At 41.6% G+C, this 14,538-nt stretch overlaps 1 protein-coding gene across 1 annotated transcript in view; it reads right to left on the bottom strand.

Annotated features, from left to right (window-relative positions):
- The window catches only part of plcl1 (phospholipase C like 1), a gene marked incomplete at both ends in the record, with an annotated part of 68,288 nt that extends 64,049 nt beyond the window's left edge, over window positions 1-4,239 (bottom strand). The window contains one exon of the mRNA XM_079231257.1: window positions 4,069-4,239. Coding sequence (XP_079087383.1) covers window positions 4,069-4,239 — 171 coding nt within the window. The remainder of the gene's footprint in view (window positions 1-4,068) is intronic.
- Between the last annotated feature and the right edge of the window lie 10,299 nt (window positions 4,240-14,538).

The following is a 14,538-nucleotide window of genomic DNA, read 5'->3' as shown; positions in this document are numbered from 1 at the left end:
TTAATAAAAAAACAGCCCGAGCACTAATGTGTTTAAGTTGATTGAGATTAACGTCGCTTTAACGCACTCTTCACACGTGCTGAAGCGGCGCTATGAATAACAATGCATGAATGAGTGAGGCTGAGGATGAGCGAGGAGAGGAGGAATCGTCCAACTGATGTTTTGGGATATTTCTGGGTGAAATGTTATTGCGTTTAAAAGGGGAGAAATGCTCTCCAACGGCACACTTCTCTATTAAAAACCATAATCCAGGTTTCACCCAATTTCACAATTTAATTTTGTATTATTTGGAGTTGCGATAAACTCGTCGTCCCATTCTGTTTTCCTTCTTCGCGTCCTGAAGGAGGACCACCAGACTGTTCTCCCTACAGCCAGCCTAGCACATGTAATTACATTCTTATTAAACCACAGAAGAAGGGAGAGTTATTTCTGGCATGGAGGGTCAAGAGGTGACCGGCCGTCTCAGCTTTTTAAAAAGGGTCGGCTGGACGTGAAACTCTCCCGGATGAATAATCAGTGCAAGAGATGAACAACACAGAAACAATCTGGGTCTTTGATTCGGGGAAAAAATGAGAAAACGTCAAAGATTGCAAAAATGATGTGTTTCTGGGGAAATAACTTTTCTTGACAAAAACTCGCCCTTTGTTGCCGTTCCATCTCTGTTTGCGTCCTTCTACTTTATGAACTGTACATAAAGCCCCAAAAACAGCTTCAGGATAATGTTTTTTTCAGAGAATCCAATTGGTTTTAAAATTAACTATTTCGTTTATTAAGTATTTCTAAAAAATTTTCTCAGCCCATATTCAAAATCCACAACTGGGGCTGCAACTAATCTACCAATTCCTTATTTAATTATTCAATGAGTCTCCGCAAGGTCACCAAAAAAAAAAAATTGTTAAAGAATGTCACAATCTTGCCAAGGCCGCCGTGACGTCTTCTGTTTGCTAGCTGTGTTTATTCTCTCCGCTCTAAAACCTTAAAATATTCAGTTTGCTGTCAAAGAAAAACAGAAAACTGTCACAGAAACACATGGACTACTTTATGTGTACTGTGTGTGTGTGTGTGTGTGTGTGTGTGTGTGTGTGTGTGTGTGTGTGTGTGTGTGTGTGTGTGTGTGTGTGAGCAGAGGATTATTATGCGTTGTTGATCAATTAAAATCGCATCATCGTTCAGTCTATGTCACAACGCAGATACAATAAAGATTTGCACTGGTTCAACGCACATCTGGGGCGTCGCTGTAAATGAATGCTGTGCAGCCGAATATGGTTCAAAAACCCTAAAACTTTATTCGTTTTAATTCAATTGGATTTCTGCAAAATGTTCAAAACAACGTGGGTTTGAAAATAATCAATGAAGAGCTGCAACAATATACGAATACAGACGGGTCTCACTGCTGCTGGTGATGATGACGATGATGATGATGATGACCATTACCCACATCTATGTGTGTGTGTAGACGGTAACATGGCGTGTGTGGGAGTCTCAGACTGTGAGTGTGTTGTAATGTGAGCCGTGCAGAAGCGAACCTCGCCCTTTTCCTTCTTTTCAACGGGTAACCTCAGAGAAAGTCCCTTTAAGTGAGCAAGAAAGTGAATAAATATTAACTCCTGACTTTCTTCTCGAGCTCCGATCCATCTCCCCTTTCACTGAGATTATACTTTTAGATGTTAAAGTGAAAATAAAATCACTTTTTGACAAGAAATCAGGCTGCACTTGGTTGGCGTTTCCACTTTTACACTTCCTGGTACACAATTTCATACAAATCAATTTGGAGGGACACACATGAATTACAACGCATCACTTTTTCAGCTGTGAGTTTTTGTCCTTTGACAACGCTTGAAGGTTAAAGAGGATGACGCGGTCCAGTTGGCATCTTTAGGCTAAATATGTCCCAAAAAACTTTGTATAGCTTCAGTTTTAGCACAGTTATTATGTAATATTGATATAGTTATTATGTAATATTGATGTAGTTATATACGAATATTTCCCTGCACAAAAAGTGAGGAACATTCAAGTTTCAGTTTGACTTTAATCAATTTCATTATCTGCTTATCTGAGCGTTATTTCCCATATCTGTGAAAAATGTAATGAATAAAAAAATTAAAATCACAGAACTCAAACCGTTGTCTTTACCTGAGCCTCAAACCCCAAAATATTCAGATATAATATCCTCACCATTCTTACAGCTGGAACCAGAGAAAGTTTTTTTTTTTTAATATTCTGCTTAAAAATGACTGAAACCATTACTCATTCCTCAAAACTGTTGCAGATGACTTTACTAATCTAACTTCGACTAAAACTCTGACCAAGGAGCTAACTGTCAGCGCCTGCCAGGTATTAATAATCCGTCATATTTCTGGGGCTCCTGAGAGGTATTGATACCCAGCGCCGGCTGTCACAGCGGACAGCGCCCGTCACCGACATCACTCGGCTCATCCTGTCATCCACTTCCTCCAGCAGCCGTCAAAGGGGCGCTCTGTTCCTCGTCCGGACGGTACGGACAAATCACCACCTCCCCCGCGACATGAAATATGGAGCGCGATATTAGCATCACATGTAAGACGATGATGAAAGAGTCCATCTCTTCAATCCTTTAAATCGATTTCTGAGCGGATGTGTTCAGACATTTTAGCAAAAGGTAACGATCCCATGACGGGATCCTCACTTCCCAAACCGTGGCGTCTGGTGACCTCTAACCTGAGCACAGGTGAGGGTGGGAACACCATGTCATCGTACTAGAATACTTCCTCTTACGTCTACTTTACTACATGTCAGAGAGAAATACATGTACTTGTTACTCCACTACTTTTCATATTAAGATATGACCTAAAACAATGAGATATATTGTGTATAAATACAACTCCAAGGGTCTGAGACGTGCAGAATCACAGAAACACATTATTTGATATATCTTTTAGCACGGTGTCTTATTTGTCTTAAAGTCCTGAAATGTTTTAATCTTGGTTCAAGCATGTAAAGCGCTTTGTAACTTTTCAGATGTCCCATCTACAACTCCTCACATGATGTCATTTAAACGACTGTTCGAGGCCCAGAGTGGTCAAATGAACCGTTACTTCCCAAATAAATAGCAAAAATAAATAAATAATTAGAAATGTTTGATGTTTCCTTCTCTCCGTGCACATTAATCATGTCGTGACCCCTCCGGTTTATCTGGTGACCCTCCAGAGGGGCCCGACTCGGGCAGCGCTGAACTGAACTAAACTAACCTAATCTGGCTCCACCTTGGCTGCTTACACACAGATGCATTAACAATCTAATAAAGTATAATACCTCATATATCAGTCACAGAGGACACTTTACTTCCAGAACAAGTAAATACATGTTGCTTATTGTACTTTTTAATGCATGACGTTTACTTATAGGAAAGTTGTTATTTTACTTTTACTCAAGTAAAGGACCTGAGTAATTCTTCCACCAGTGGTTATATTTTAAATAGCAGCCTGATGAAGTTCATCCACAGTGTGAGGTGCATTTGTCTCCCATATTCCCAGAAGCATTGTTTCTGTGGAGACTGTCTCGGTATGTAATCCTTAAAGCTCATTCTAATAAGGGGGGGACATAATCCTTAAGGAGCTTTTAAGTGCATGTTTTATGAATCCCCATTCACAAGCATTTTAGTGTCACGTGAACAAAGTCCAAAGATGTGTTCCACCTTGATTGGCTGTGCGATTATCCAGGAATGTGGTTTGGCTGCTTTGAAACCTGCAGCCAGATGACAAACACAGATTGGGGAATGTGTAAATTGCGCACATGAGACGCGCGTAAAAGGACGCGGCGTGAGGGATTGTTGGCGGACGTGCATGTGCCACAAGATAAACTGCTGTCATTTAAAGGATGTAGCACTTGTTGACTCCTTTCGCAACGTTGCCAAGAATATGTGGTCCCCTGAGATGCTGTTTAAGAGCATTAGTTGGCCATCTTGAAGCAAAGGGATCCACTTGTGTTTCCATTCATGGAAGAAGGGGAAGGTTCACGGGTAAAATGGAGCAAAGGCAACTTGGGTGGGTGGGTGCTTGTGCTTGTGGGTGGTTGGCACCATTTTCTTACCTTAATGATGCTGCTCCGGCGAGGTGCCGCCTTCACCGAATCCAGCAGGATGGCGTCGGTGTCCTGGCCGCCGCCGGGGAGGATGACACCGCTCCGCCGGCCGCGGGACACTCTCGGCGGGATGCAGTCCGGCGCTCCGTCGCCGTCTCCGTTCCCATCGCGCTCAGACATGTCGGCTCGATTTCAGAAAACACCGGGAGAGGAAAATTAATCAAGTCGTCGGCTCTGACCTGAATAAAGTTTGCGCGTGGATGCCATTTAGAGCAGAAAGGCTGTTTTTTTTTTATCCAAAGCATCCGCCGCTCGGCAGCAGCTCTGACAGACAGGAGGAAACCAATCGCCCCAATTGCATTAATTATGAACAGATTCTCATAGTCAGAGAGCAGCGAGCCGTGCTGACTTCAGGCGGCTGGTGTGAGCTGATCTCCACAGTCCATTATTCTCAATGACTCGCCGCTGAAATCAGAGCATCACGCGCAGCTTTTACAGGAGCCTTGAATGAAAAGCTGGACTCGCGCGCTCCCCGGATGCGCGCAACAAGTCCTCACCGTGCCCAGTCCTGCTCGCCGTGTTCACAGCTCACAGTTTTTGGGCATCACGCGTCACAACCTTCCAGCGCGTGACGAGGAAAACCGTAGAAGAAGAAAAAAATGCCGCAGAAGTGTTTCCAAACAATCCAGCGTTGGAGCAACGAGACGATCACCCGAAACCTCTGCTCCTCTTCTCCCCCCCAACCCCCAAAACGCATCGATGCCAAAGTGCAAGAAGAAAAAAAAAGGAGCGAACTTGCGCTGCAGGGTGCGCGTGACGCGGAGAGGAGAGGAGGTCCGCGTCCGCGTGGCTCGGACTGGACTCGGCTCCCGTGGTCGCGTTGGTTTGGACTCGGCAGCAACAGCAGGAGACTTTTGACGAGAATAAGGAACACGGTTGACAGTCGCACCGCCTCTAAACCCGCCACCCCCTCCCTGCATCCTTCGGACCCAGCTCCTCCCACATGCCGCCCCAAATCTTGACGGACGCGCGCGGCGGCCAATGCGCTCCTCCGCTGGGACGTTTGGGAACAGTACGAGGCGCTGATTGGTGGAGAGTCCAGTCCACGGGTCTGAGAGAGGCTCCGTATCACCTTTTGAGACAATGGAGCAGACACTGGGAGCACTGGGAGCACTGGGGAGGGCTGCAGGTATACAGGAGTATACTCAACGTCAATGAGCACGAAGTTGAATTTTTTCTTTTTCTTTTTTTGCTGTTTTTATTATTATTGTCTTAAAAAGGATGAGAAACGACTAACTTTGAAGTCCACCTCAGTGAAAGTTTGTCTTTGGCGCAGCAACACAGCACACCATTCAAAAAACAGAACAAATATAATAATGATGATAAAAATATGATAATGCAAAGCAGACAGATAATCAACAGGCAACTATTTTGATAATCAGTTGAGTTTGTCTTCAAGCAAAAAGGCCAAACATGTTGCTGGTTAAAGCTTCTTGAATATTAAGATGTGTTGCTTTTCATTGTCTTGAATCATAACAAAATTAAAATCTTCATATCGTCGACTGTCACCTTGGGCTTGAAAATGTCCCGTCTGAAAATGTTTTCTGAAGCTTTATTGATTATAATCTGTCGTTGAATCAATAATGCCGTCATAATATGAGGCAAAAAACGAAATAAGCCAAGAAAAAAAAACGTTGTCTCGCTACTGCTGTACATTTTATATACATTCTATATAATAACCATACAAAGGAGCGTCACAACAGTTCCTTATAGTGTTGATTTAGTTGGCGAGTGGAAAACTTTGAGAAAAGCACACACATTAATATCAGGTGAAAAAGCATTTTTTTTATTAAAAATCTAATCTTTAAAACATGACACTTGTCAAGAAAATAAATCAGTCTGAGTCATGTCTTCAAGGAGTAACTTGACTCCTGTTAGAAAAGCAGTGTTTAAAGCTACCACGAGGGACTTTTCATTGTGTTGATTTTGGCGGCCCCTGTGGACAGAAGTGGTATTGTTTCCAAGCGCCAGACTCCATTCATTCAAAAAACTCTCATTTTAATTCAGCAGGTGTCTAACAGTCTGCGCCACGCAGTCCTGGTTCTGCCTCCTACGGCGTCGCTGTTGCCTCCCAGCGAGGAGAAGCCCTGCTCCTGGAGGAGGAGGAGGAGGAGGAGGAGGAAGAGGAGGAGGAGGAGGAGGAGGAGGAGGAGGAGGAGGAAGAGGAGATGCTCCTGTCAGGGTGAGGGTGGCAGCGAAGGAGGGTCTGGGTCTGGGCCCCTTCTTGCAAAGCGTCGATGCACAAAGCTTAATTCTTCCGTGAGGCTGTCTGGTGGCGTTAGCCGTCTGATGTGCCCGTCTGACCTCTGACCTCTTCTCATTGTCCAGTCGCCGTTGGGTCAGAGTGACAGGCGGACCGGTAGAGATAGCTACAGCGAGGAGGAGCTATAATAACAGTGTGATAATCTATTCACCGCCGTGGCTGGTTTTTGTATCTCTCGGGCCTCTCCCGGTGAGGTCAGAGGTCAGGGTCAGGGAGGCAGCAGAGCCGCCGGAGGCTGGCAGGGAGTTAGTGTCTTGCTCAGGGACACATCGGCAGGGCACTTGAACTCTGGTTGTCTTGGGAACGCACAGGCTCGTACTTCTAGTCGCTGGGGAGGAAAAGATTGTGGAGAAGCTCATTGGTAAAATGTATAAATATATATATATATATTCAAATCCTTTCCTAAAGTAAAAGTCCTAACACCGTCCATGGGAAGGCGGATGAATATCACAACATTTTCGTGTCATTATTATGCATTTTGTAATTTTTTTTGCCACTTTGTTACTGTAAAATGGTTAATCCTGTATTTAGGCAGCTAAGCCACTTAGTTAGGTTTAGGAAAAACATCGAGGTTGGGCTTAAAATAAGTAAGTGAATTAAGTAAAAGATTTAGGGAAACGTAACAGGAAAACACGTCTCTAATGTCGCAAACGTCACTGATCCTTCAGTTTATCCGAAAAATTCAAAGTAGTGGAGGAGAATTTACCACAAAAAACTTCCACAGAATATATATTTTTCCCTCTTATTTGAAATAACAGACTTTCACCCAGCAGGGCCGCGGCGAAGGCGCCGCGCGTCCTAAAGAAACACACGTCCTAAATCCAGAATGAACCCTGAGCCTTTTTTCATTTGCTGGAAACACTTTGAAGGTAGTTGAGACTTAAACTCTCTGAATCCCCTGAATTATTTTTTGAAGGTGTTCCCGACTGAGCAGATACGAGGGCGGTGTGAGCGCATGTGTGTGTGTGTGTGTGTGTGTGTGTGTGTGTGTATGGACCTTGAGCCACAAAGCTGTGGAATGTGGTCAGCTGGTGAGGGCTATTAGTGCATGGAGCTCGCCAGTCGCACCTCCCTGTTAGTGTTCGAGGAGCCCGGGTTCATTTCGCGGAAAGACAGAATTTGCCAAGTTTGTATTGTCTCATATCGATGAAGAAGCCAAGAATAGAAATGGAGGATTCTGCTGCCACTTGTTGCATGAAACACACAGTAAATACATCTATTTGTTTGTATATTTGTTGTTTTCATAATAACTTAACATGATCAGCAGCGGTGGAAAGTAACAAAGTACTTTTTGTACTGTACTTAGGTACGATTTTGAAGTATTTGTTCTTCACTTGAGGTTTCTGTATTTATCTGTAGAGACTATATCAGAGCATTTAATTAAAAGAAAATCAACTTGGAAGAAGTATTAACGTATTGCAAGTACATTTATTGAAGTTGTGTACATTTCAGGTACTTTCCACAAAAAGTGCACAAAACATTGATGTTATTTAGATGCAATGGTGGAAAGTACATGTACTCAAAGTACTGTACTTGAGTACAATGTTGAGGTAATTGTAATGTTTATTTTTATTTTTTAACCCACAATAGTTTTAGTTACTTTGCAGGTTTAGATTTTTTATAATTTATAAATGTATTTTAATTAATAAATGAATTATTTTGTTTTATTAGATTCGTGGCTGCCGCCCTCTTAGTCGGTTAGTCGACTAATTTTTATTTTATTTGATTGATCATTTATTTATGCTGAATGATTTATGAGCTAAAGACTTCACTCTGGTGAACACAATATTTAAAGTGTTGCTTTTGTGTATGAATCTTTGTGGAGAAACAAAGAAGACTTTCTTTGGCCCACGTTTACCAGCTTCAATTTAAAGTGATGAACACATTAATGCAACAATAATTATACTCCAATAATATAATATACATTAGCCTCAGATGAGCCTTTCTGCACAATGAGTACTTCTACTTTTCATACGTTGACTATATTCCGATGCTAATACATGACAGAAAGAAACAACTTTAGAATGTAGTATTTCTACACTGTGGTATTACTTGTACTTGATAAAAGATAGAATAAAATAATCCTTTATTAGTCCCGCAGTGGAGAAATCTACAGGATTACAACAGTGAATAATCCACAATAACTGAAATATTATATATATGGACAAAATAACATAGAACTATTACAGTAAATGAAGTGAAATATTACATATATACAGAATAAAAAAGATGTGAATGCTTCTTCTCCCTCAGGAAGATGATGAAGTTGCTTGTAATCAGAATGGAGATCCATTCAGATCCCTGTTTATTTCTGACAGAATGTGAGTCTTTGACATTTAAATGCCACTTCTCTTGGCCTCGCTGCCAAATGACAAAAGGTTTTTCGAGGTGAGGAGACAGCTAAGTAAGACTCGAGCAAAAAGAAAAGCGTTTTTTTTTTTCTTCTTCTTTTTTTTCATCCCAAGGGAGAAAAATCAGCAAAGGGTGAAAGAGGAATGTGACTCCATCTCCAAATGTCCCTCTGCTGCTGAAATTCAGGCCTTCATGCTACGCTGCCACCGTGGTGTGAGAAGGTCTTTCGCAGGTCCGACGGTGTGTGTGTGTGTGTGTGTGTGTGTGTGTGTGTGTGAAATGTGTAAAATGTCCGATGTGGTCAGGTGCACGCTGTCCTCTGCTGGGTTTGTTTGCTGGTCTCCTCAGGACCTTGAAGAAAAACAGCGAAAGAAGAGGACATCTTATTCCACACACTCTGTCTCGTGTAAACACTGTCTTTAAATACATTTATTCTCTCTCTCTCTCTCTCTCTCTCTCTCTCTGCCTCTGTTTACTTCTGTGTCTTTATTGGACCACATTAAGCGTATTAGTTGTCTCTACTTCCCCCTGCGTTTACATTGCTGTTACTCACGCAGACGGCTGTATAAAACATTTAGCCGTGAAGCAGGCCGCAGTAATCCGCCACCTGGGTGGCTAATCAGGCGTCTATCCCTTTGTTTTCCATACATTTACAGCAGCTCAGGCACTGTTGAGCCATGCAATCACTACTGCGTTGGAGTTAATAAATCAGCGGGCGAGAGATTATCAACAACGTCCACGGTTTTGTTTCTCCAGAGCGAATTCTTGTATCAGCTTCCTCTTAAATTCTCCCCTAAATGGGGATATTATACCCTCACAGGTGCTTCAGGCAGATCATCACACACACACACTTTACTCACACTGTTCCTTTGTGTGTGTGGCAAAGTGCTCAGGATGCTCCATGGGGAATATGTGCATGTAAAGGAGAGAACAGGTGTTGTGCACCGATCTCACACACACATCAGTGTTTTGTGAATCTCGCCCTCCTCGGTCAAAGGGACGGCAGCAGCTCACACTCGCCCTCTAAACTCGAAAAGCACTCCCTGTTCACGTATCTGCTCTTTGAAAAGCACAAATCCTTCACTGTTTTCTCATATATTCTCTCCCCCCCCTCTCCCCTTGATTTTATGCTGATATCAAAGGCTGACAGACGCGTTCAAGAGGTGATGCTTCCATCTCATTAGCAATGAAATGTAGGAAGAGGATTCATTGGAGAGAATAAATACAACTTCCAAACATTGTTTTGGGAATTTATTTGCAGGACAACAGGAGAAACAAAAAAAAACGGGAACACTTTAGTCGTAGAATTTATTTAAAAAAAATCCAGTTCCTGTCAATTTGTGCTCAGTTGTGTCGTAATGTCTACATTTTGATGTTCAACAAAAGCCTGTTTGGATGTGCGTGTTCAATATAAGCAAACAAGAGGATTCGTAGCAATTTAGATGACAAACGATAACAGACTGGCAGATTAAAATACCTAAAAAAATTGAACAAAATCTGTGTTCACAGAGACTTAAATTGAGTTTATTTGAAGTTTGATTTAAAAGAGTCTCAGTGGAGGAAGAATTCAGATTCTTTCAATAGTAAAAGTCTATAAAAACACTTCATTAAAGTTAAATACTACTAATAAGAGTATTAAATATAAATAAGTAAATTGTATGCTATTATGTATTATTAGATTGTTAATGGTGATTCATTAGTGTGTAAGTGGCAGTTCGATGTCGGTAAACTGTTAAATAAATACAGTGCAGGAAAAAGTACAATCCTTCTGAACTGTGGTGAGTAGAAGTATTAAGTATTACATATTAAGAAAGTAAAGTAATAAGAAAGTGCCAAAAACAAAGCACAAACATTGAAACTGAGCATGTGGACTCCTCCTCCATACCACTAGCTAACACTAGGTGGCGCCACCACAACATTAATCAACAGACAGGTGAGCTCTCATCCTCCCTTCTTCATTGATGAGGATTTATTTATTTAATAATCTCCAGGTTAGGGGTTTTCACTGCAGACATTTTGACTTTTATACAAGTATATACATCTGTTAACAATTTGACCAATAACACACACACATATATATATATATATATATAATATTGATATATATGCAACATATTAATACACTTTTTTTAAAGGAATAATAAAAGTTAAACAGCTGCCTGAGCATCTTCTGTGACCTTCTCATGCGTTGTGAATAAAAGCCGAGAGGAGGACACTGAGGTCATCGTGCGTTTTTAATGCACTGCTCTATAAACTGATCACTTCCTTCCCCACTGACGGCTGTGTTTAGTGGAGGAGGCCCCGGGTTTCCTTCCCGGCGCGTCTTGGACGGGTGGAGCTCCTGAATGATAGTGGTTTCCTGCTGGAGGCCCAGTTTTTGGAGTTATTTTTGCAAGCGTTATTATTATGTGTGTATATTTTGTGTGTGTGTGTGTGTGTGTGTGTGTGCGTGTGTGTGTTTGTGGTCTGCATGTCTGTGTGTTTTTTTTTTGCTGTCCTGAGTAAGTTTCCTTGTGTCTGGAGGGAAATACTTGAGTTTACCGCGGTAAACGTAATTCTTATTTCAGACTAGTGGAGAGAAAACATCCAAAATACACATTTAGGTGATTATTCTTCTACTTTAATAAACACAAACATCTGCTTACATTCTATGTGTTGCATGTTATATGCTGCTTATGAATGCTAAATAGGGGGCTTAAAGTAAAGAGTTGGATCAAACAGACCTGCAGGTGTTTGTGCTGAACATACACAACAAAGAGATATGTACAGTTTATACACAGTAAATATATATATTATTTTCCTCTAATAATGTGTCTCATCCACCAGCTGCGTCCTCTCCTCCTCTCCTCCTCTCCTCCTTTCCTCCCCCTCTCCTTCCTGTCGTTCATTCAGACAAAAGCAAAGTTTATGTGGCTCAAAAATCGTCGGCCAGGAAATCGTACATTAGTCAAAGAATGAAAATGAGCGATGTTGTTAACCGAAGCCTTCTGATGCGCTTCATTATCTACATGAATGAATATCTCGTGTATAAAATCCCGTGGTTTTAATAACGGTCTGACAGTGAAAATAAACCGCTATCTGAACAATTATCTTCCTAAAGTGCTCAACAATGAGACCAGATGAGCAATTAGTGGAGAGCTGACATGGATATAAGTGGTGTGCGTGTGTGTGTGTGTGTGTGTGTGTGTGTGTGTGTGTGTGTGTGTGTGTGTGTGACAGGCAGCACCTGGTAGTGGTTTTTGCGTGAGGGTATGCAGCTGGCGTTACTGGCTCAGAGCCTCAGCTGCCACTCTGACTCTGTACCGCCATCAATGTGTGTGTGTGTGTGTGTGTGTGTGTATGTGTGTGTGTGTGTGTGTTTTCACAGATGTTTTTGTGAGGACCAACTCACACATTTTAGACCTCTAGAGTGAGGACATTTTTCCTCACTTGGAGACTTTATATAGTTTTATATGCAGCGCTCGTAGATATCCTAATTCTTATGTAATCCACGTAATCATGAACCAGGAAGTATAAAGACAGTAAAAAGTCATCTCTTGTGAAACGAGAGCCATCTTTGATTCATTTGTTATATTTCAGTTAGTCAGTTATTTTAACCCAAACCACAATCTTTTCCTAAACTAAGTTGTTTACTGTGAAGGAAGGAAGTTTATTTTGAAAAACGCACAAAATAAACAAGGAATAACCTTTCGTAACACATCATAGGATACGTTGTAAAGACCTGTCTGAGGATTCAGCTCAGAATTGATCCTTCGCTAAGCCCCGCCCCTCCGGTGCTCCTTGGTCAAGCTGTCAGTTGTACGTCACTGTGTGGAGCCCACACTGTCACTAACTGCACTCCCTGAATAACTATGATGTAATATTTGAAGCAGAAAGACGACTCTACGATATGTGTTGAGGATATTCAGGACGTCTAATTGATTCCTCAGTGAAAACAGGTTAAAAAAAGATAAAGATAGAAGCTAAAGCTGCTGGCAAGCCTCTTATTTCAATTTAACTCTTCCCGAGTCTGTATTACCGTCTGTATTACCGTCTGTATTACCGTCTGTATAACCGTCTGTATTACCGTCTGTATTAACGTTTGTATTACCGTCTGTATTACCGTCTGTATTAACGTCTGTATTACCGTCTGTATTACCGTCTGTATTAACGTCTGTATTAACGTCTGTATTACCGTCTGTATTACCGTCTGTATTACCGTCTGTATTAACGTCTGTATTACCGTCTGTATAACCGTCTGTATTAACGTCTGTATTAACGTCTGTATTACCGTCTGTATTACCGTCTGTATTAACGTCTGTATTACCGTCTGTATTAACGTCTGTATTACCGTCTGTATTAACGTCTGTATTAACGTCTGTATTACCGTCTGTATTAACGTCTGTATTACCGTCTGTATTAACGTCTGTATTAACGTCTGTATTAACATCTGTATTACCGTCTGTATTACCGTCTGTATTAACGTCTGTATTACCGTCTGTATGAACGTCTGTATTACCGTCTGTATTACCGTCTGGATTAACGTCTGTATTAACGTCTGTATTAACATCTGTATTACCGTCTGTATTAACGTCTGTATTACCGTCTGTATTACCGTCTGTATTAACGTCTGTATTACCGTCTGTATTACCGTCTGTATTACCGTCTGTATTAACGTCTGTATTACCGTCTGTATTAACGTCTCTATTACCGTCTGTATTAACGTCTGTATTAACGTCTGTATTACCGTCTGTATTAACGTCTGTATTACCGTCTGTATTAACGTCTGTATTACCGTCTGTATTACCGTCTGTATTACCGTCTGTATTACCGTCTGTATTAACGTCTGTATTACCGTCTGTATTAACGTCTGTATTACCGTCTGTATTACCGTCTGTATTACCGTCTGTATTAACGTCTGTATTACCGTCTGTATTACCGTCTGTATTACCGTCTGTATTACCGTCTGTATTAACGTCTGTATTACCGTCTGTATTAACGTCTGTATTACCGTCTGTATTACCGTCTGTATTACCGTCTGTATTAACGTCTTTTTGCATCATTTCTTTTGTGTTTTGCTCTTGAAATGTGCTTTAAAAAAAAAGTGACTTACTTACATATGTTTATTCTCACAGATAAACAAAATGTGTCCCAAACTAACATGTTAGTCATATTTAAAACATGAAAAAAAGGACTAAAATGAGACTTTTGATGTTAAAAAGAAATGTGCGGTGACAGACCTGGGATCTGCTTCAGCTGGTGAACACAAACACTTCCATGTGCATCTCTCCATCAATAATGAGGGACTTCAGATGGAGTGTGTGTGTGTGTGTGTGTGTGTGTGTGTGTGTGTGTGTGTGTGTGTGTGTGTGTGTGTGTGTGTGTGTGTGTGTGTGTGTGTGTGTGTGCTTGACCGCCTGCTGTCCATCAGTCTTCAACTCTGTGCTTTAAATGGTCTTAAGTGGAAATCAGTGAGCGACAGAGGTCACAGGTCAGCAGTATTAAGGAGAGTGTGTGTGTGTGTGTGTGTGTGTGGGTCACTGCCTAGACCTCGCTGTTTGATGCCACATGCTCCGGATGTCGTTACAGGTTCATTAGACAACATGAGAACAGTCATAAAAAAGAAGAAACTAAACCGAGGCAGCAGTCAGAGTTTTAAGTTACAAAAACCACAAATGAAGGAAGTAAATCCTCTCAGTCTGACATAATCGCAGCGATAAATGGTCACTGATTGAATTACTCAGGTCAGCGAAGAGAACATGGGGCAGATGGCTGACAGCAGAAATATTCAGGGATTGTAGTGCAACGCTATATTCAGATCCTTT

Source organism: Taurulus bubalis (assembly GCF_910589615.1).
Source record: "Taurulus bubalis genome assembly, chromosome: 15".
Lineage (NCBI taxonomy): Eukaryota > Metazoa > Chordata > Actinopteri > Perciformes > Cottidae > Taurulus > Taurulus bubalis.
Note: the sequence above shows the minus strand (reverse complement) of the source record. Positions and strands in the feature narration are given on the sequence as shown.